The sequence below is a fragment of the Podarcis bocagei genome, assembly GCF_964188305.1.
Source record: "Podarcis bocagei genome assembly, chromosome: 17".
Lineage (NCBI taxonomy): Eukaryota > Metazoa > Chordata > Lepidosauria > Squamata > Lacertidae > Podarcis > Podarcis bocagei.
In genome coordinates, this window is record NC_138143.1 from 11,894,992 (window position 1) to 11,918,509 (window position 23,518).

The 23,518-nt window shown below is 45.6% G+C and overlaps 1 protein-coding gene across 4 annotated transcripts; it reads left to right on the forward strand.

Annotated features, from left to right (window-relative positions):
• The first annotated feature begins 1,125 nt into the window (after positions 1-1,125).
• LOC308576910 (protein HIDE1) lies at positions 1,126-18,941 on the forward strand. 4 transcript variants are annotated; one of them, XM_081176999.1, is made up of 8 exons: positions 1,126-1,687; positions 5,816-6,139; positions 8,330-8,383; positions 8,636-8,728; positions 11,430-11,454; positions 12,423-12,466; positions 16,125-16,162; positions 16,461-16,962. In XM_081176999.1, the coding sequence occupies exons 1-8, from the start codon at positions 1,639-1,641 to the stop codon at positions 16,581-16,583; spliced, it is 750 nt and encodes a 249-aa protein (XP_081033125.1). In that variant the 5' UTR covers positions 1,126-1,638; the 3' UTR covers positions 16,584-16,962. The 4 variants fall into 4 exon arrangements, with proteins under 4 accessions (XP_081033125.1, XP_081033126.1, XP_081033127.1 ...); XM_081177001.1 differs by lacking the exon at positions 16,461-16,962 and adding an exon at positions 18,514-18,941 and having other exon boundaries at positions 1,127-1,687; XM_081177002.1 differs by having other exon boundaries at positions 1,127-1,687; positions 12,423-12,477; positions 16,461-16,589.
• Positions 18,942-23,518: the final 4,577 nt, after the last annotated feature.

Here is a 23,518-nt window from a genome sequence, read left to right on the forward strand (position 1 = left end):
AAACTCGGCGGGCAGGAAGCCGCGCGTAAAGGAGGCAGCGTGGCTCCTGTTATCCGCTGCATGGAGTCCATCCTCCTACAAAAATATTTCCGGGGTCCTTGGCCCATTGCAGAATTGGTTCCCCTAACTGGCCACGGGGGCAAGAGACCCAACAAGGGGCCATGTCCTCAGGCATATCCTCCAACATTGAATAGGGACGTTCTTTCTTTCTTTCTTTCTTTCTTTCTCTCTCTCTCTCTCTCTCTCTCTCTCTGCTAAATTTTTATTATTATTATTTTCTGTTTTACATTTTAGAATATTCATTTAAACAACCTTAAATCAATGACTTCCATTCTTCTCTTTCCGTGGTTCAATTTACATACCACAAATCCCTGCATATTTTACATAAGCTAAACCATTCAGTATTCCATTCTTACATCCATCAAAACTTATCTACACTGTTGAATTTATCTTGAATAATGCCAGCGTTTTTAAATGTGCACAATTTTCACCCACATATTCAATAAACATTTCCCAATCTTCTTTAAATGTATGTTCTCCTTGTTCTCTTATTCTATACATTGTTGTTGTTATACCCCAACCATCTGACTGGCCTGCTCCAGCCATTCTATGAGTGGCTTCCAACATATATAAAGACATAATAAAACATTAAAACAACTTCCCTATACAGGGCTGCCTTCAGATGGTTACTTATCTCCTTGGTTCCGGGTGTTAGAAGAATTCAGAGGTCTCAAATACAGAATAAAGGTAAAGGTACCCCTGACCGTTAGGTCCAGTCGCGGATGACTCTGGGGTTGCGGCACTCATCTCGCTTTATTGGCCAAGGGAGCCAGCGTACAGCTTCCAGGTCATGTGGCCAGCATGACTAAGCCGCTTCTGGCGAACCAGAGCAGTGCACGGAAACACCATTTACCGGTACCTTCCTGCCAGAGCAGTACCTATTTATCTACTTGCACTGGTGTCCTTTCGAACTGCTAGGTTGGCAGGAGCTGGGACTGAACAACGAGAGCTCACCCCGTCATGGGGATTTGACCGCCGACCTTCTGATCGGCAAGTCCTAGGCTCTGTGGTTTAACCCACACAAATATTCATAAATGCACAAATATCTAAATATATATGTGTCTGAAATAGTACAGGAGAGCAATCCTGAAGTAATTTTGACTCTCCCAATGACCTGAAATATTCCTCTGCTGTAAGGGAGGCAAATGGGGAAAGCCTTCCCATTGTCTTTTCACTTACAAATCCTGTCATTAATGCCACATGGGAGGTATGGTTGCGTATTCTAAACACTGCTGGATCTCTGCCCATGGCACCCTGTTTCATTGTCACAGGGAGCACTCTGGGTTCTGCAGGGCTAGACAGGACACTCTTTACAATAGGGAAGCTCTTACAGTAGTTACAAAGCAACCAGTGATTGTTCATTTGTTATGGCAATGGATCTGAGAGGGAAACAATAAAGTCATATTCGCAACAGGAAGTTGAAAGGTCTTGTAACTTTGGACAGATTGCAATTTCCTCCCTAAGTGGCGAAACTCCACATTAAGCAAATTGTCTTCTCTTTTTTTGTTCCTTCACATCTTGCAAGGAATTTGCAATGAACAGTTGGCTTTTTCCATCTCTGTTTACAAAAGATACAAAATGCTCCACAAAACCATGGATATGAAAATTCTCTTTCTTCTGCTAGCTGGTATGTTTGTTTTCTGCTATTTTTTTACGCCTTCTTTTGTGCAAGGACTTTCTGACGGCTACTCCAAAGGGGGGGGGGGGATGAAGGAAGGGAAAACTAACCAGGTGTTAGTTTGTACGGTAGGCAACTTACTGTCAATGTTACACTGAGGGGTTGACTTTTGGAGTAGGCTTTGGCCTTACTAAACCATTGGATGGTATTCTAAGAAGACCCGTTACAAAGAGGAAGGCTGAAGGTGAGGAAACATTCTTTGATGTTAAACAGCCTGCAATGCTCAATTTTTTTAAAAAAAGAGAGATTAGAAGAGGGAACGGGGCTACGCGAAGACATGGGTAGTCACAATTGTGGCCTAAATAACAAATTCATATCTGACAAGGAAAGCGGTCATAAGTAAACAAAGCAGGCTGGAATTTTTGATAGTGTTCTATAATATTCAGTTTTGGATAGTGCCCTGTTGCACACTTTCAGGGAATTTTGTAAGGTGTGTGTGCAAGAGCACAAAACCAAACATTACCATCTCTATCATGTTTCATATGATTCTTGTTTATATATTACAGCTGAATCCTGTTTATATAATTTTGATGATAATGTTTTGCCCAAGCATTAATGCATAACATCAGTACTTTTTCTTTTATTTTTAAAAAGCTTTCTAAATAACTAAAGCATTTTATAAATATTAAAAAGCCTTAGGGAAGGCTTTTCCCTAAGGCCAAAATTTGGATAGGTTCTTAAAACGACGTTAGAAGCACAAGCAGGGCAAAGTAGGTTCACTGCTCATTTCAGAAGCCGAGAAGCTTGCAAGCATAGTGTGAATTCTGCTCTGTGGCATTCGCAACGTAAGGGGAATAAATATGAATTGGCCCCCAGGGGCCCAACAACATCATACGTAGCCAATTTTGTGGCGGAGCTGAACGAATTCTGCTGTGCAGTTACATTATAGAATGGTTAGAATCATATAATTGTAGAATTGGAAGGGACCCTAAAGGTAAAGGGACCCCTGACCGTTAGGTCCAGTCGCGAACGACTCTGGGGTTGCAGCGCTCATCTCACTTTACTGGCCGATGGAGCCAGCATACAGCTTCCGGGTCATGTGACCAGCATGACTAAGCCGCTTCTGGTGAACCAGAGCAGTGCACGGAAACGCCGTTTACCTTCCCGCCAGAGCGGTACCTATTTATCTACTTGCACTTTGACGTGCTTTCAAACTACAGTGGTACCTCGGGTTAAGTACTTAATTCATTCCGGAGGTCCGTTCTTAACCTGAAACTGTTCTTAACCTGAAGCACCACTTTAACTAATGGGGCCTCCTGACGCTGCCGCGCCACCAGAGCATGATTTCTGTTCTCATCCTGAAGCAAAGTTCTTAACCTGAAGCACTATTTCTGGGTTAGCAGAGTCTGTAACCTGAAGCGTATGTAACCTGAGGTACCACTGTACTAGGTTGGCAGGAGCAGGGACTGAGCAACGGGAGCTCACCCCATCGTGGGGATTAGAACCGCCAACCTTCTGATCGGCAAGTCCTAGGCTCTGTGGGTCACCTATTCCAACCCCCTGTAATGCAGGAATCTCAGTTAAAGCATCCCTGACAGATGGCCATCCAACCTGTCCTTAAAAACCTCCAATGAAGGAGAGCCCACCGCCTTCCACTGTCAAACAGCTCTTACCACCAGAAAGTTCTTCCTGATGTTTGGTCAGAATCTCCTTTCTTGTAACTTGAAGCTATGGGTTCCAGTCTTACCATGTGGAGCAGGAGAAAGAAAGCTTGCTCCATCCTCCATGTGACAGTCCTTGAAAATGGCTGTCCTATTTTCTCTCAGTCTTCTCTCATCCAGGCTAAACATACCCACTCCCTCAACCGTTTCTCATAAGGCTTGGTTTCCAGGCCCTTCGCCATCTTGGTCGCTGTCCTCTGCACACATTCCAGCATGACAACATCCTGCTTAAATTGTGGTGCCCAGAACTGGATGCAGGACTCCAGGTGGGGTCTATTGGTTTGCTGTACTGCTTCTCTAACTTGCAGACCTGAGCAGAAAAGGAGGGCAAGCACAGGCCCCTCTGATGTGGTAATTGTTGGAAAGGAGAAGTTGCAGCATTCAGAGCAAAGGGTAGGAGAAAGGCTCGAGTGGCAGGCAATTCCAAACATTGATATTTTATTGAAAATTTTCAGTGGACAGATAAAGTGAAAGAATCTGAACAAGAAGGGAAAAGTAAGAGGTTTGTATCAATACATGAATATTGGGTTTTCTGAGCTTGGAGGCAGGGTGACAACATAAGCTTGACAGGAAAAATATTGAGGCAGGGTGTTTTGATCATTATCTTATGTCCTCTTAAAATGGTGGTTAGGTAAAGGTACCCCTGACCATTAGGTCCAGTCATGGCTGACTCTAGGGTTGCGGCATTCATCTCGCTTTATTGGCCGAGGGAGCCGGCATACAGCTTCCGGGTCAATCCTGCGGATTGTCTCACCTTTACTTTGAGTCTATGACGTACAATCAAGCTAGAGCTGTGATGTCCCGGAGACTGAGTGACATTGCCAGACAAGAGGACATAGCCAGGTAAAACCAGGGATGTTCCTAGGGGACCAGATTTATCGGACCATACCAGCCCCCTACCTTGCAGAAATTCACCATGTGGAATACCGTAGACTTCTTACAGCGGCTAGATTAAATGTCCTTGACTCTGCGATATTGTGGGGAAGGTACAGGGGAGTACCATACGCCCAGAGAACCTGTCATTGTGCCATGGGTGTGGTTGAGTCCACCGAACACATCCTCTTGACTTGCCCTTCTTATGCAGAGCTTAGACACAACTTTATAGACCCACTCCTATGTCAATCTAGCTTCCTATGCGGAGAAAACCAGGTTTTACACTTGCTGAATAACGGCACTAGAGCTATACCTTCCTTGGTGGCCAAATTTCTTTTTTTAGCTTTTAAGCGTCGCAAGACTATAATTGACTGTATTGACACGGGGCTATCTGTTTAGCCCATTTTAGTGTTGGCTAAGTTCTAAAATCTTCTTGGAGCTTTTAACTGTGTTTTGACAAATGTACTTTTTTCTGACTGACGGTCGAATAAAAGGTTGATGATGATGAGCTTCCGGGTCACGTGGCCAGCATGACTAAGCCGTTTCTGGCAAACCAGAGCAGCACACGGGAACGCTGTTTACCTTCCCGTCAGAGCGGTAACTACCGTATTTTTCGCTCTATAACACGCACCAGACCATAACACGCACGTAGTTTTTAGAGGAGGAAAACAAGAAAAAAAATATTCTAAACGAAATAGTGGATATATGATTTTTGTGGTTCATGCTGTGGCCACAGACATGTGATCTGACAGTGAGTTTGGAGTAGCCCAGTGCAAAAATCCTGAGGATCCATGTGGATCCATGCTTTGTAACCACGGAGGAGGGAAGGAAGGGGAACCATGGATCCTCTGCTCACGACTGCAGCAGATCTCCCCCGCCACCCGCAGGCATTCACTCCATAACACGCACAGACATTTCCCCTTACTTTCTAGGAGGGAAAAAGTGAGTGTTATGGTGCAAAAAATACGGTATTTATCTACTTGCACTTTGACGTGCTTTCGAACTGCTAGGTTGGCAGGAGTAGGGACCAAGCAACAGGAGCTCACCCCATCACAGGGATTCGAACCACCGACCTTCTGATCGGCAAATCCTAGGCTCTGTGGTTTAACCCACAGCACCACCCACGACCCAAAAATGCTGGTTATTCCACAGTAATTGCCCAAGGTGGAAACAGCCTTAACTAGACAGCCAGTCTGAAAGCACCCAAAGAACACCCCACCCCACCCACCCAGTACTTAGACACCAGCTCTGAATTTTCTGAAAATTTGACCATAATGCTTATGCCTGTTTTTTCTTTTTTTCCATGATTTGAGAGCTCACAAAAACTGATCAAGACAAGACAATCTATACCACATCTGCTGTAGAAAAGGCTAGCATTGCTTCAGCAGATTCCTACTTGTACAATCGCTTGGCTGTGCCTTTTGAAAGTACCACCTCGTTACTGATGAAACTTTATTATTATTATTATTATTATTATTATTATTATTATTATTATTATTATTATTATTATTAAAACCTCACTCTTTCCATTGTGCTGTTTCAGGCTCTTGGGTGGCTTCCAGCCTTCTTCCCTCTCCACTTATTTTTCTGGATGTGCTTTCCGAGACACTCAACGAAGGAGACTCCATTAAGATTGCTTGTTTGGCACCCAGGCAGTACAAGGATGCCTTGTTTTATTTGTTCAAGGTGAGCCATGGGGAGCCGCTGCAGGTTGTGCATGCCGCAGAAGCACAGCACCAAGTTATTTTCCTTCTGGAGAACATCACTCTTAGTGATGGAGGGCAGTACAAGTGCCAGTTTGGCATCTACAATGGAAGTGCATTGAAACCGTCTGAGTTTAGCAACCTCCTTGAGATTACAGTGGAAGGTGAGTGCTACCAAAGCTTGATGAGCTCATTTTGGGTGATTGGTTGCACCCGCACTGCTTGCAAGCCATGATCCGCATCATACCCCATTGTAGAGGCTATGCCAGAGCTTTAGTGTGTCAGCTGCAGTGTTTAGGTGTGTTGTGTGAACGCTCCCTGTGCTCCTCCCGGGGCTGGAAAGGGGTTAGTTTAACCTCCGGTTTGCTAGGAGAACTGAATGAAGCATTTCTAAAAAGTGTCATCGGCATGAAAAGGTTGGAAAGCCCTGGTCTACATAGTATGGGTAGAGTCTTGACTTTTGGATTCTAGGGCAGAGGTTCCCAAATTTCACCCCCTCTGGGTCACACTTTCAAAATAAAAATTTGCTCGCGCCACAACAAACATATATATGAATGAATTACACTTGGGGGGGGACGACAATTCCTAGCAATGCTTGATTTATAACACAGAACACAACTAAAATAAATAAAAATATGTTCCAGTGGTGTCCAAACTTTTTTCAAAGAGGGCCAGATTTGATGAGGTGAAGGGCCGTGAGGGCCAGCCAAAGTTGTGCTTTTAGGATTGAAGTTGTTGAGGTTTTTTAGGATTTTACCCCAGGAAATAAACTGCGATAGGCCGGATTAAACTGACCAGCCCCTGAAACAGCCTTTGGACATGCCTGGTTACTATACTGCACTGAAATGTTAAAATGCTTCTTTGATTATCCTGGAATCTTTCCCACCACACTTGCCATCCTCTTCTGCCACATCAGTGTTGTGTGCCACAACCTTGGAGAACCATTGCTATAGGGAAAAGGTTGAGAATATGTTCACAGAATCACAGACTCATGGAGTTGGAAGTGACCATAAAGGTCATCTAGTCCAACCCCCTGTGATGCAGGAATCTTTCACTCATGGTCTCAAAACCATGACCCAGAGATTAAGAGTCTCATGCTCTACCAACTGAGCTATACCTTGGTAGGGATATCCCTTGCTCTGGCAGGGTTTTCACAATATTGGTCAGGGCCTGCAATTAGCACCTGACAAACTTGGAAAGCTGTTGGAGCACTAAAAGGGACCACCACTGATTCATTTCCTAAGCCCTCCTCTTAAAAACAAATAAACCCTGTCCTGGTATTCTTAGAAGTGCTGGGCAGTCTAGATAGTATGCAGAGGATCATGATTTCTCTCCCTGGAAGGTGGTGGGACAGAAAGGAAACATAAACAAGCTGTAAAGAAAGATTAAACTGATCTATGAAACCCAGTGAGCTTTGTGGCTGAATGGGTCCTAGATCAACACTTGAACCATTGCACCACAACAGTGTATGTATAAATTTTGTATAAATTTTAATTGGTAGTGCAGGTCCAGGGTGGAGTGACTTTGGGGATGGGCAGGAAAACACAACCTGGAGACTTTCTGTCAAGCTCTGCCCACTGGTGTGACTCAAGAGCAGTGGAATAGCAATCAATACCCATGTCAGCAACGTGGCTCACCAGAGCGCAGGGGAAGAGTCAGGCTCAGAAATTGAGCTAAGTGAGAGAGAGACAGACTCTGCAGATGAGAGCTGTCTGACAGAGCCGAGAAGGGACAGTTCGACCCCGCCCCTTCCAGAAGAAGACAGTGTTAGCTCTCAAGAAGCAGGGGAGTTAGGAGGCAGCCAGAGTGTTGCTAGGCAATCAGCAGATAAGCAAAGGACTGAGACTGTGTCAAGTGAAAGCGGGGAGGGGGAAGGCCAGCCTCTTAGTCCCTGTTCTAGGAGACTGGATATGATCAGAAGACAACAGAAGGGCAAGAGGGGAAGTTTGACATCCTTCCTGCTGTGGGAGGGGCAGAGATTCAGACTGACCAACTATCATCAATGTGAGCAGGCGAGAAGCCATGCTCTGTATGTGTTTTTTTGTAAATAAACATACATAAAACTGCCGGAGACTCATTACTTCTTATCGGGGCTTGCTTGCCTGCCTGAGATCATTGCAATCCATGACCGAAAAAAAGCCAGAATATGTAGACGTTGATGTACCAAATGTGCCCACAGAAAAACTGGATCTTTTAATTATCTGGAAGCACCCTTTTTTTGTTCCTGGAGACCATGTTTGGCTCTTGTAAGGGTGGGGAGATGACTGATTTTAGCAAACCACTTTTTCTTTTACATTTATACATTCAAAAAGGAAAAACTGCCTGGCCATCTCTTCTTTTTCTTTTTGTTTCAGCATCCAGCTTGACCACTTTCCCTCCAACAGCTCAGCCGAGATCTGATTCAAAAGGTAGGCGCTAAAGGGAAGATAAGCAGTGTGCGTTTGGGAAACGTGTCAGAGGGCCGCTGGGGAAATGTTTGGGGAAAGATGCATGGAAGTGCAGCCAAAAGGCCTTTTGGAGCCTATGTGGGGCAGGATAGGGGAGAGAAAGAGGACAAGTACACACCCACCCACTGCTCCACACTCCAGAAAAGTAGACTTGTATTTTCTTGCTTTGTTCTCTTGCATTAACTGTAGCTGACTTGCGGCCTCCTTTTCCAGGTCCATTCTGGGTTCTCCCCGTTGTCCTGAGTGTGGTTGGAGTACTGCTCCTGGCTGTGATCCTGCTGGTGGCTGCAGTTGCATTGAGACGCTGTATGTGGAATTCAGAAAATGAATATGTCTAATCTTCCTGTTTAAGGGCACTGGCCAATAAGGATGATGCGTAGCCTAGGTTGGAGACCTCTAGGGCTTTCTTACAGACCCTGCTTCACTTTGTGGCCTATTGGTATCTTACTTGACGACAAAGATTTTGCCAAAACAGTCCCTAACCGTGAGTGCACGATACGCGACAGTGATGGAAAACTGGATGAGGGGGTTATACTACTAGACAAGCTTTAGCTGTAAAATATCTGAAAGATTTATATTCTCTCTGCTCTGAAAGATAATTACTTTCTTAAATAGAAAATCCAGATTACATCATTATCAGCCCACTGCAGATCAATGTTTTTCTTTAGTAATAATATACAATATGAGCAGGAACAGCACTATTATGGCTTTCTAGGGCTACTGTGTCTTTAATTAGAAGTTTCCTCCTTGTAACCTCTGTAATTAGTTCCTTCCCATTCACATTGAGATTGGCCTTGAATTAATCAGTTACTGTTTTTATGCAGAGAGGCAGAATATTTTAATTACTGGTTTCCTCTTTGCAGCCAAAGAAATAACTCATTTTTTAAAAAAACACTGTTTCATCTAATTGCAACTGTGTGTTTAAAAAGAAAATGAATATTAGTATCATCCTCCTCATCCCTTGCTTCCTGTAATATCTCTCCTGGTTAAAAGCTTGCCACAAGATTGTGACATTTTGGTTGGTCCCAATAAAGATATCATCCAACTATAGATTTCTGAGGTTTTTTTCTTATGGACCAACACTGCTACCTTGTCTGTGTATGTGTGTAGAATATGTGAATACTTCTTTTTGCATCTTTTTTTCTTTATTGTGTATTTTCCCATATTTGTTTCAATTAAAAACAAATTAAAATTTAAAAAAAACTTTAGCTGCAGAGCGGAGACCAGTAATTAGCCCCCACTCCAGCAGCGAACAGGAACTGACTAATTAAGGAACAATTTAGCTGAACTGGGCTATTATAGGGACAGAAGACGCAAAGAGGAAGCTTCTAGTTAAAGGGAAAACTGAAGAGGACCTTTTCTAAATGGGACTTACTTCTGAGTAAATATTATAGCAGTGTTCTGGCCATGGGGCTAAGCATTACTAAATAATAAAGTTCTATTATTAATTGCCATGTAGAAACACCATTTTAAAGCCACTTCCAGCCGATTATGGAAAGCAGTGCCTCAGAAATGCTAAAGGGTCCTATGGTGAACGTGGCAGACTAGGCCGGTCCCACAAATGTTCCTGGTAAATTAGAGTATTTCAGTCTTAAAGTCTGGTGCCTCCTTCCCGAAGCCTGGGAAGATTCTACCTTGCTTAGGGAGGGAGGCATGATGCTCCAGACAGGGTCGAAGAGCCCTCCTGCCACCTTCCCACAGCCTGACTGATTTTGGGAAGGAGGCATGAGGTCTTCAGCATCCTGTCAGAGGCGTGGCTCCTCCTTCCCAAAGCCTGGAAAGATGCTCGCATGTGTGACATTTCTCCACCCGCCCCATTGCCCTTGCAAGCTGGTGCCTGAGGCCCTATCTGTTCTCCTATGAAAAATTTCACCACACGCTACGTCTGAGTAGTTTCACCTTAGTATTCATATTGCTGACACAGTTCCGGTTCATAGCTGTCAACATTTCCCTTTTTTAAAGGGAAATTCCCTTATTCCGAATAGAATTCCTCGCACGAAAAGGGAAAAGTTGACAGCTATGTATCCGGTTAGTTAATCCTTGTCAAAGTAAAAATGCCCCCATCCCCACACCTTGCCATTTCCACATCTGGCCAGTGTGTGAAGTGGATTGCCAAAGCGTGTGCGGATGGCAGGGAAGCATGGCTGCTGCACACATCAACAACCCCTCTCGCTGGGTGCATGCACTTGAAACTCCCGGATCTCTGTTGGGAATAAGGCCTAGAGCTGGCAATGAAGGGGGCCGCAAGGACAGAGCAATGTGTGCCCAGGTATCTGCAGAGTGGTAAGAGAAGCCATTGTTATGCATGGGGGTAAAAGGCAGGAAATTTAGGGTCACAAGCTGGGTGATGTATGCCATAAGTGTGGCATGCATCTCCACCCCCACCGGCCATCCCAGACATTGAGGTCCAGCTCCGAGGGCCTTCTGGTGGTTCCCTCACTGCAAGAAGCGGAGTTACAGGGAACCAGGCAGAGGGCCTTTGGGGTGGTTGCACCCACTCTGTGGAACGCCCTCTCAGCTGATGTCAAACAGATAAACAGCTAGGTGATTTTTAAAAGACATCTGAAGGCAGCCCTGTTCAGGGAAGTTTTTAGTGTGTGATGTTGTATTGTGCTTTGACTATTTTCTGTTTGGAGCTGCCCAAAGTGGCTGGGGCAACCCAGTCAGATAGGGGGCATATAAAGTTGTTGTAGTTGTAGTTGTTGTTGTTAAATTTGCAGCCCTCAACTGGACACAAGCACAGTGGCGTAGCGTGGGGGGTGCAGGGGGGGCCGGCCGCACCGGGCGCAACATCTGGGGGGGGGGGCGTTCGCACTCGCAGCTCTCTGCCCCCTGCTAAAATCCACGGGTTAGGGGGCGCAAATTACTTGCCTTGCCCCGGGTGCTGACAACCCACGCTACGCCACTGCACAAGCAGTAGGGACTTTGTACCCTCAGAATGCCTAATAATGTCAGGAGTGCATTTCCTTTTCTGATGCTTCCCTCTTGTTTCTTCCCATTTTACTAGTTAAAGAGAGAAGAAAGAAGCAAAGGTGAGAGGAGCTCACCCCCATTTATGCAGTTTCAAAAAACTCTGGTCGAGGTGAAATATTTCCGATGTGTCCTGAAAGTCGGGGGGTGCAGTGGGGCAGACCTGTGCCTGGCTGGAGTAGGGAATTATTGGGGCAGAGGCAGAGAGTAGCTTTTCCCCTTGTGGATGTTTCTCCTGAGGGGCTTGCTTGAAGAAAGTTTTCCCCAGCTAAGGGGTGACTATCAAAGAATCGTAGAGTTGGAAGGGACCCTGAGTATCATCTAATCCAACCCCCTGCAATGCAGGAATATGGAGCTGTCTCCAGGGATTGAACCTGCAACCTTGGCATTATCAGCACCACGCTCTAACTGAGCTATCCAGGCACAATAGAAAAGCAACATGGAACACAAAGGGGTTATATTAAATGCTTGTCCTAGAAAGTGTGAAGGGTGTTATGTACTGAAGTTCTCACCCTGGCCCAGCAGGGGGATACTGTAGATAGTTCAGGTCCACATATGCAAATAAGGGATCGAAAGTGACGTTCAGTGATTGGATAGTTACAGAAAGTTGTTACAGTTACGTTGTACTGGAGCTCTATATAAGCAGGCTGACTGAACCCTTCAGTTCAGTTCTGTTCTGACCTGTGAATAAACAAGAGCTGTTTGGAGAATCGCTGTGTTGTCTGATATGTTCACCCACAGCCTAACAAAGAGCGAACAAGCAGCCTTGCTTATAGTGCTCACCATACTCCATGCAGCAGAGGGCAGAGCTTGCTCTAGTTGAAATCCACTTGTCTATACAACAGACCCAGGAAACGGGGTCTTGTCCTTGTGCCTGAAAGGATAAATCAAACCTGATAAATTAGGATAAATTAGCCAGGTGGGAAACTAATGTAGGCAGTAACTCTCAGTAGCTTTCTTTGGGAGAGCTAACAAGTACTGCAGAATTGCAAAATATTCCCGTTAGTTATATATATATTTATTTGCTTAGGGTACTGGACTCCTGCTGGACAGAATCAAGCTACCCCACCACAGGTATGTTAAATGTAAGTGCCAAGGACATGTGACTGCACATTTTCCGTGGCTGCTTCTGTTTGCATTTGTGTATCAGAGGCAGGTGAAGCATCATCCTAGAAAGATCAGTGGTCACAAATACCACCTGAATACTGAGCTTGGGACAAGACCCAGCAATGGGGTCAAGGATATCTGTTGTGTTCTTATTCCTGAGCAGGGCTGTGCAACTTTATATTCATTGGCACGCAAAAGAGAGGAGCCCATTCACTTCGCATCACAACCCAGATTTTGCAAGTGATGGTTTACATCAGGAACTGAAGAAATACAGGTGAAAAATGAGTCTGGCCCAGTTAAAAGCAGACAAAGCCAGGAACAGAGGAGGAAAGGACTACTGTTCATGTTGATGGCCCAGTGCCCAGAAAAAAGAAAGCTTTGCCTTAGCAAAACAAGTTCTCTCCAGCCCAAAGCCATACTCTACAAACAGGGGAGATGCGGGCATATTACATACTATGTTCCATTCCTATTATTGGCTTCTCTAGACTACTGTAGGGACGCGGGTGGCGCTGTGGGTTAAACCACAGAGCCTAGGACTTGCCGATCAGAAGGTCGGCGATTCGAATCCCTGCAATGGGGTGCTCGGTCCCAGTCCTGCCAACCAAGCAGTTCAAAAGTCAAGCTCAGCCAAGAGCATAAGGTCAAACAGATTCCTCACTGGCCTTGCAGACAACTTCATTGTCCAGAAAGTGGGAGAAGCAACAAGAGGAACAGCCATTTTAGATCTGGTCCTAACCAATGTTGATGATCTGGTTAGTGGGGTAGAAGTGGAAGGATCATTAGGCGCGAGTGATCATGCTCTTCTGAAGTTTACTATACAGCGGAAAGGAGCAGCCAAGCATACTAGGACTCAATTTCTTGACTTTAAGAAAGCCGACTTCATAAAACTTAGGGAAGTGCTGGGTGAGATCCCATGGACAGTAATACTAAAAGGAAAGGGAGTTCATGATGGCTGGGAGTTTGTTAAGAGGGAGATACTAAAAGCACAACGTCAGGCAATACCAATGAGACGGAAACATGGAAGGTGCCTAAAGAAGCCAGGGTGGCTATCTAAAGAACTTTTAACTGAGTTAAGATTAAAAAAGGATGTGTACAAAAAATGGAAAAGGGGGGAAACCACCAAAGAGGAATTCAAACAAATAGCCAGCACGTGTAGACACAAAGTCAGAAAAGCTAAAGCACAGAATGAACTCAGGCTTGCTAGAGAGGTTAAAAGCAACAAAAAAGGCTTCTATGGGTATGTTCGTAGCAAAAGGAAGAACAAAGAAACAGTGGGGTCACTCAGAGGAGAAGATGGTGAAATGCAAACAGGGGACACAGAAAGGGCTGAACTCCTCAATGCCTTCTTTGCCTCAGTCTTCTCCGATAAGGAAAACAATGCCCGACCCGAAGAATTTGGAGCAAATGATTCAGCAAAGGAAACACAGCCCAGAATAACTAAGGAGATAGTACAAGAATACTTGGCCAGTTTAGATGTATTCAAGTCTCCAGGGCCAGATGAACTGCATCCAAGAGTATTAAAAGAACTGGCAGATGTGATCTCAGAACCACTGGCAGTCATCTTTGAGAATTCCTGGAGAACAGGCGAAGTCCCGGCAGACTGGAGGAGGGCAAATGTTGTCCCTATTTTCAAAAAGGGGAAAAGAGAGGACCCAAATAATTACCGCCCAGTCAGTCTGACATCAATACCAGGGAAGATTCTGGAGCAGATCATTAAGCAAACAGTCTGTGCGCACCTAGAAAGGAATGCTGTGATCACCAATAGTCAGCATGGATTTCTGAAAAATAAGTCATGTCAGACTAACCTGATCTCGTTTTTTGACAGAATTACAAGCCTGGTAGATGAAGGGAACGCAGTGGATGTAGCATACCTTGATTTCAGCAAGGCATTTGACAAGGTGCCCCATGATATTCTTGTAAAGAAGCTGGTAAAATGCGGTCTTGACTATGCTACCACTCAGTGGATTTGTAACTGGCTGACTGATCGAACCCAAAGAGTGCTCATCAATGGTTCCTCTTCATCCTGGAGAAGAGTGACTAGTGGGGTGCCACAGGGTTCTGTCTTGGGCCCGGTCTTATTCAACATCTTTATCAACGACTTGGATGATGGACTCAAAGGCATCCTGATCAAATTTGCAGATGACACCAAACTGGGAGGGGTGGCTAACACCCCAGAGGACAGGATCACACTTCAAAACGACCTTGACAGATTAGAGAACTGGGCCAAAACAAACAAGATGAATTTTAACAGGGAGAAATGTAAAGTATTGCACTTGGGCAAAAAAAATGAGAGGCACAAATACAAGATGGGGGACACCTGGCTTGAGAGCAGTACATGTGAAAAGGATCTAGGAGTCTTGGTTGACCACAAACTTGACATGAGCCAACAGTGTGACGCGGCAGCTAAAAAAGCCAATGCAATTCTGGGCTGCATCAATAGGAGTATAGCATCTAGATCAAGGGAAGTAATAGTGCCACTGTATTCTGCTCTGGTCAGACCTCACCTGGAGTACTGTGTCCAGTTCTGGGCACCACAATTCAAGAAGGACACTGACAAACTGGAACGTGTCCAGAGGAGGGCAACCAAAATGGTCAAAGGCCTGGAAACGATGCCTTATGAGGAACGGCTAAGGGAGCTGGGCATGTTTAGCCTGGAGAAGAGGAGGTTAAGGGGTGATATGATAGCCATGTTCAAATATATAAAAGGATGTCACATAGAGGAGGGAGAAAGGTTGTTTTCTGCTGCTCCAGAGAAGCGGACACGGAGCAATGGATCCAAACTACAAGAAAGAAGATTCCACCTAAACATTAGGAAGAACTTCCTGACAGTAAGAGCTGTTCGACAGTGGAATTTGCTGCCAAGGAGTGTGGTGGAGTCTCCTACTTTGGAGGTCTTTAAGCAGAGGCTTGACAACCATATGTCAGGAGTGCTCTGATGGTGTTTCCTGCTTGGCAGGGGGTTGGACTCGATGGCCCTTGTGGTCTCTTCCAACTCTATGATTCTATGATTCTATGATTCTATGAAAAGCACGTCAAAGTGCAAGTAGATAAATAGGTACTGCTCCGGCGGGAAGGTAAACGGTGTTTCCGTGCGCTGCTCTGGTTCGCCAGAAACGGCTTAGTCATGCTGGCCACATGACCCGGAAGCTGTACGCCGGCTCCCTCGGCCAATAAAGTGAGATGAGCACTGCAACCCCAGAGTTGGCCACGACTGGACCTAATGGTCAGGGGTCCCTTTACCTTTAGACTACTGTAAGAGAAACCTTGTTCCTATGTTATGTTGCTGTGCTGACAGTGGAAAGGTCCAGAGAGAAGGGAGGGACAGAAAGTAAAGTAGCAGAATAACTTTTTAATTCATTTGTACTGAATGCTTTCCACCCCCTTTCCCTTTTTTTCACTTAAAAAACAAAGATTACACCCATCAGTTCACTGAAAAAGAATTAGAGTTGGTGTTGATAATCTTACCACTGCATGTCATAACTTCCTTGATTCTGTGCGATCCCACATGATCAATGAAAAGAAGATATTACAAGTGCTGTTTGGTTGCTTTTAGATGTTAAGACATTTGTGTAACTATAATTTATTCAGTTATCAAGTAACCTTGTTCACGCTGCTTTTTCCGCAGAGGCATCCTTTGATAACTCCGTGTACACTATTACAATGGTAAGTTGTTAACATGGGAGCCAGAAGTTGGAATCTAGTTGCTTTTAGGAATTGAGACCAGAGAGTTCTGTGGGCTATTATAAAGCAGTCTCTCCATGGCTAGGAATAACCCTAAGGCAGTCACAAAAAGAGCTGGGTAGCAAGGATATATGTTATGGCATCCAACGTATCACGAGAGAGAGAAATTTAATGGTGATTTGGCTGTTATGTAGAGCTCATCCCCATGGTTTAGCTCTCTCCATTCTAGTCTTGTTTGTCTCCTTAATTTATCTCCATCTTGGCATTTTTATCTCGCAAGAAAACAGACCAGGAAGCTATAGAGAACAACGGTGCTTGGATCTCGTCAGCTACAGGTACAAGACTTTCATCCCGCTGCTCTGTGGAAAAGCCAGATTTTTGTACTTTTAGAGGATCAGAATGACCTTTCACTTGATCACACGGCTCAGGATCTCTCTGATAATCTTCCTCCCTGACATCCATACACTGCAAGTTGTTCCTCTCAGATCATCAACAGAAACAGAGTTCATCGACCGTTTTTGGCCAGAGTCTCCTCGTCCTTGCCATCACAAAGTTCCATCTTCACCTTTCTAAGTTCTCTTCCACTGCCAATCACACATTCGGAACTTGGGTCATGTGGAGGTGGGGAAGATGTTGCCGATTTCATCCATTTCTGGAATGATTTTTGGATTTGGGAAAAGTAGGAACAACAAGGATGAACTTTGAGAGTTCTTCAGCTTTGGGACTGTGGCAAGACTGGAAGGAGATGAATAAAACCTGGGTGACTTAACCTTCAAAAATAACGCCATTGCCTGCAATTTGCATGTTTGAGACAAAAAGAACAGTTTTTGTTTTTATTCTGCTGAAAACAGTAGCATTTGGATCGCATATCCTCAGACTTTCTTTAAGTGCCTGCAACCAAGTGTTTTGCTCTGCCTTCCAAAAACACTGGGAAATTGAGAATAACTTTCCAGGATCAAAAGCAATAGTGAATTCTGGGGTACCTTAAAGACTAATGAACATATCTGTTGTGGCATAAGCTCTTACTGAGAAGAAACTGGTATCTGCAGTGGCTTGCATAATATTTTCCAACTGTTCCTATGCCAGGCAAACTGGTCCATCAGGCAGGCTGCTCTTTTGGTCCAGCTAAGATAGTTAATACTGATCCTTCACTTGCATACATGTAAATTAGTCAGTTGCCTTCCCTCAACAGACAACAACATGAACAACACTGTGGGGTGGGGTGACTGCAGCGGGTGGGGTGTGGTGGCAGCAGGGTGGGGTATGCTCTGGATTTGGGTGAGAAAACGTTGGAGAGTATGCTTCCCCCTACTGCCAATCTGCTGCCATGCCCTGTTGCAGCCTTTCTCAACCTTGGGTCCCCAGACGTTGTTGGACTACAACTCCCATCATCCCTAGTCCTGGTAGCTAGGGATGATGGGAGTTGTAGTCCAGCAGCCCCTGGGGACCCAAGGCTGCCCTGCTACACCCTGCGCACAGGAAATGCCAGCAGTGGCTAAGGAACTCTGGGGACAAATTTGTGGAAGGTGTGGCTATCAATTGCTCCTGCCAACCTAGCAGCTCGAAAGCACGCCAGTGCAAGTAGATAAATAGGTACTGCTGTGGTGGGAAGGTAAACGGCATTTCCATGCACTCTGGTTTCCCTCACGGTGTCCCATTGCGCCAGAAGCGGTTTAGTCCTGCTGGCCACATGACCCAGAAAGCTGTCTGTGGACAAACGCCGGCTCCCTCGGCCTGAAAGCGAGATGAACACCGCAAAACCCATAGTCACCTTTGACTGGACTTAACCGTCCAGGGGTCCTTTACCTTTTTACCTTTCACCAGCCGCCACTGCGGTGTTCTACTTCCACTATCGGAGGCAGCCCACCTCTGAATGCCAGTTGCTGGTTGTAGTTGGAGAGAATACTCTTGTGAGCAGATTTGGCTTGCAGGATTCCTGTATGCGCCTGGTTGGCCACTGTGAAAAGAGTTCTGGGCTAGATGGGCCTTTGGCTTAATTCAGCTGGCCTCTTATATACTGCCCAGGGCCCCTCTGGGAGGAAGGGTGGGATATTAAATAAATAAATGCAAATGTTCTCGGACAGCACACACTTCTTGAGAGAGTCACATGGAGAGGCATACACACCTAACTGCAAAAAATTTTCAGGATGCTGCGCAACATTGCAGCATCCTAAAGCAAAATCTGGGCTCCACAAAATCTAGGCTGCAAGGACCATGGAGATTCCTCTCTTTCCCAGTTTGCAGTCTGCAGCATCCAGTTTTGAATCCAGATAGAAGGTGCCATTCTTTTGGAGTGTTTCTGGATTTAAACTTCTGTTTGTTTGCCTTGCTAGGAAGTGAGCGAGGTCTAGGACATCTGATGCCAAGAACGGGGGCTCTGGGCTCTGGTGACAACAGCAGCGGTGACCCTGCGTTCTTCAGCTGTGCTTCTCCTTCCTCTGCATCTAAGATTCCCTTTCCAGCATAAAACCTACTTTTTTAACCTGTATGGGGGCAGAAGATGGACCAAGCAGCTTGGCAGATGTATTTGGCTTCAGCATAATCTCTTGAAGCCGTTTTCTGTCTCAGTGAAAATGAGAAGCATATTCTTATGCACACAAACACCCCAAAAAGAAAGTGGAGCTCATCTGTGTGTCACACTGAGCATTTCTATTTAAGCAGCTATGTTTGAGGAAAGTCTACTGACCACCGCCAAGGAATGTACCAGCTCATTAAGGAGTGACTATGGTGTTATAATGGGATGCGGGTGGCACTGTGGTCTAAACCAGTGTTTCCCAACCACTGTTCCGCGGCACACTAGTGTGCCGCGAGATGTTGCCTGGTGTGCCGCGAGATGTTGCCTGGAGGGAGGCGGGCGAGTCGGGCGGCGAGAGGCGGGGCGGCGGCGGCGAGGAGAGGCCGCCCAGCGTGGGGCTCTCGCCGTCTGCCTGCCTGGCTGCCTGCGAGCTCGGCGGGCAGCGCCTCCGTCCGCAGCGCCCGCCTCGCGGCTCTCATTCCCTGCCCCTGCCAAAGCTCACCCAGCCAAGCCGCGCTCTCCTTCCTGCCTCGCTTTGCTGCCTCCTCCCCCCCCCACCCCCAAAGCTTGGAGGTTCCCCGGCAAGGGGGAGGTAAAAAAATTGAAACTTACACTTTCGTGCGTCCCTCCCGGCGTGACGCTGCGCGCTGACGTCATGGGGCTGTAATGGTGGTGTGCCTCGAGATTTTTTTCATCAAACAAGTGTGCCTTTGCCCAAAAAAGGTTGGGAAACACTGGTCTAAACCATTAAGCCTAGGGCTTGCTGATCAAAAGCTTCAAATCCCCGCAACGGGGTGAGCTCTGTCCCAGCTCCTGCCAACCTAGCAGTTCGAACGCACGCCAAAAAGTGCAAGTAGATTAATAGGTACCGCTCCGGCGGGAAGGTAAATGGCATTTCCATGCGCTGCTCTGGTTTCACCAGAAGCGGCTTAGTCATGCTGGCCACATGACCCAGAAAAACTGTCTGCAGAGCAGACAAACGCCACAACCCCAGAGTTGTTCGCAACTGGACTTAACTGTCAGGAGTCCCTTTACCTTTTTATGGTGTTATAAGTTGGTATTTCAGGATGTGGGTGGCGCTATGGTCTAAACCACTGAGCCTCTTGGGCTTGCCGATTGGAAGGTCGGTGGTTCAAATCCCCGTGACGGGGTGAGCTCCCATTGCTCTTTCCCAGCTCCTGTCAACCTAGCAGTTCAAAAGCACGCCAGTGCAAGTAGATAAATAGGTACCACTTTGGTGGGAAGGTAAACGTCGTTTCTGTGCTGGTTTCCGTCACGGTGTCCTGTTGCACCAGAAGCGGTTCAGTCATGCTGGCCACATGACCTGGAAAGCTGTCTGTGGACAAATGCTGGCTCCCTCGGCCTGAAAGCGAGATGAGTGTCGCAACTCCATAGTCGCCTTTGACTGGACTTAACCATCCAGGGGTCCTTTACCATACCTTTACCTTTTACCTATAAGTTGGCTTTCAGGTCTCATGTTGCAAGGAGGAATTATCTTGAAATTCAGCCAAAGCGAGGTCCACAAATGGAGACAGATACCAAGAATGATGCTGGTCATGTAATTTGCACAGGTGAATGGGCTCAGTCCCCCTTTACTTGTTACTTTCTTTATTTTTACCCTGCCCTTCCTCCAAGGAACTTAGAGTGGCATGCACACTGTTTTCCCTCTCACAACAGCCTTGTGAGGCAGCTTAGGCTGAGAGATAACTGACTTGGTCAGGGTTGCCCTGAGAGTTTCATTGCAGTTGGGATTTGAACCACGAGTCCATGTCTCACATCCTAAACCACTACAGATTTCCCTGCTATGGCGCTGCAAACTTTGATGCAACAGGAAGTGAGTGAAGTGGGGTATGACCAATATTTCTCAACACTGGGCAATTCAGACCTCAACCCCCTGGTCTCAGAACAGCTGCTGCTCTCAGTTCTCTGCTGCTATTTCCAGAACTGCTCTCCTCCACACAGTGCAACTTTATTTCTGCTCACACCATACTCGGTTCCTTTGTCCTGCTACAAACATCTCCTTGAAGCTTTGGTGGCCACGTCAACCACCTTGCAGAATGAAGCTGCGCAGGGACTGTACCACTTCAGTGGGGGATTTGTATGTTTGTGTGCTCTTCCTTGTAGGGGCAAGGAGGAGGGGACTCATTGCATACAGGCAAAGCAGCATGTCAGAAGGGGTTGGTTTTAGCTTCCTGGCAACACTGTTTTTAAATTTTGATTGTCCCACCCGTCCACCCGTTCTTCCAGAGGGAAAAGCTCCCCTGTTGCCTCTGCGTTCTGTTATGCTTCTTCGGGGCGGGGGGGGGGGAGAGTGTGAACCTTGTCAGTAAGTAAGTACAGTGGTGCCCCGCAAGACGAATGCCTCGCAAGACGAAAAACTCGCTAGACGGAAGGGTTTTGCGGTTTTTGAGCTGCTTCGCAAGACGAATTTCCCTATGGGCTTGCTTCGCAAGACAAAAACGCGTTGCGTTTTTTGCAAGTTTGTTTCCTTTTTCTTAACACCGTTAATACAGTTGCGACTTGACTTCAAGGAGCAACTCATAGAACGTGGTGTGGTAGCCTTTTTTGAGGTTTTTGATGATTTTTGAAGTTTTTCCAAAACTTTTCCGACACCGTGCTTCGCAAGACGAAAAATTCGCTAGACGAAAAAACTCGCGGAATGAATTAATTTCGTCTTGCGAGGCACCACTGTACACAAATAAATAAATAAATAAATAACATCTTTGTCTATCTTTTTTTGTTGAACTTTATTATTATTATTATTATAATAATAATACACCAGTCTATTGTCCCACCCTGCCTGAAGTCGTCAACTATTGTCCCTCTGCCTAAAAAATCCACAATCAGTAGTTTGAATGACTATAGACCAGTTGCACTGACTCCAATCATCATGAAGTGTTTTGAGAAACTGGTGCGCCGTCACATTATTTCCTGTCTTCCATCAACTTTTGACAACTACCAGTTTGCATACAGAGCAAATAGATCCACAGAAGACGCAATCAATACCACTCTCCATGCTGCTCTGTCCCATCTGGAGCAGCCGGGGAGTTATGTGAGGCTGCTGTTTGTGGATTTTAGCTCTGCTTTTAACACTATCCTCCCCCATAGACTGGTGTCCAAGCTAGAGGCGATTGGACTCTCCAACTCCACCTGTCTCTGGGTTTTGGATTTTTTGTCAGAACGTTCTCAGAGGGTTAGAGTAGGGTCACACATGTCCACAGCCCTTAGCCTTAACACCGGCTCACCACAGGGTTGTGTGTTGAGTCCCCTGCTCTACACTCTCTATACGTATGACTGTACAGCCATCTATTCCAGCAACAAAATCATCAAGTTTGCTGATGACACTACGGTGGTAGGGCTCATTTCAGGAGGGGATGAGTCCGCCTATCGGGACGAGGTGGAGCGGCTCTGTGTTTGGTGTGGAGAGAACAATCTGGCTCTTAATACGGCTAAGACCAAGGAATTGGTGGTGGATTACAGGAAAAAAAAGGCGGACATTCAGCCCTTGTATATCAACGGGGAACGGGTGGAGAGGGTGGCGGAATTCAGGTTTTTGGGAGTAGCTATCGATCAGGGCATGACTTGGAGCGCACATACCACTGCTCTGGTGAAGAAGGCCCAGCAGAGAATTTATTTCCTCAGAGTTTTAAAGAAGAACAATCTGAGTGAGAGACTGCTGGTGTGCTTCTACCGAGGCTCCATAGAGAGCATTCTTACATACTGTATTTGTGCTTGGTTCTCCAGTTGTACAGCTAGGGAGAGGAAGGTGCTCCAGAAGGTCATAACCACAGCCCAAAGGATTATTGGTCATCCTCTCCCATCTTTGGAAGAACTGTACGGTTCCCGTTGTCTTAGGAAAGCAAATAACATCCTGCAGGATCCATCTCACCCGGGACACGGTCTGTTTGCACTACTGCCTTCTGGCAGGAGATATAGAAACATCAAGTCAAAGACAAATAGACTGAAAAACAGTTTCTATCCAAGAGCTGTGGCCCTTTTGAATGCTGTAACTCGATAGTGTGACCTGGGAGTTTGATGGGTGTGGTGTGGGTGTGGCTGGAATGTGGTTTGTTTGGTTGTTGTTGTTGTTTTGCTTTTGATGTTTTAAGGGATGGCATCCAATTTCGTTGCACTTTGTACAATGTTGCACTTGTGTAATGACAATAAAGAATCTATTCTATTCTATTCTATTCTATTCTATTATTATTATTAAGAGCAGAGAATAATTAAGATTAAGAAAACCAAAATGCAAAGCGACCCCTTGCGCATCTGCCCTATATGGCCTCTGAACCTGGAGGTCCCATTGCAGTTGATGACAAGACTTCTCAAAAGAACTTGTTTAGGGAAGTTTTTAATGTTTAATGTGTCATTGTGTTTGTAATATTCTGTTGGGAGCTGCCTAGAGTGGCTGTGGCAACCCAGCCAGAAGCGCGGCATGTAAATAAGAAAATATTATTATTATTATTATTATTATTATTATTATTATTATTATTATTATTATTATTATTATTATTATTATTATTATTATTATTAAATCCCCCGGCTGCTGCCACCACTTTTTTATGGCTGTGCAGTTTATCTGAAAAGCACTGTAAGGGAAAGCAACCTCTTCTGCGTTCCTACTTGCTTGACTAGTTTTTTATTTAGTTTTTTATATTTATATATGATTTTAATTTTATTAATGATTAAAAGGTTTTTTATGATAGTTGTTTTCTTTTCTATGTTTTTAGCTGTTCCCATTGTATCTACAACCTGCCTTGAGTCCCTGTCAGGGAAAAGCGGGGGGGGGGGAATAAATAAATCAACAAGAACAACTACAGAGT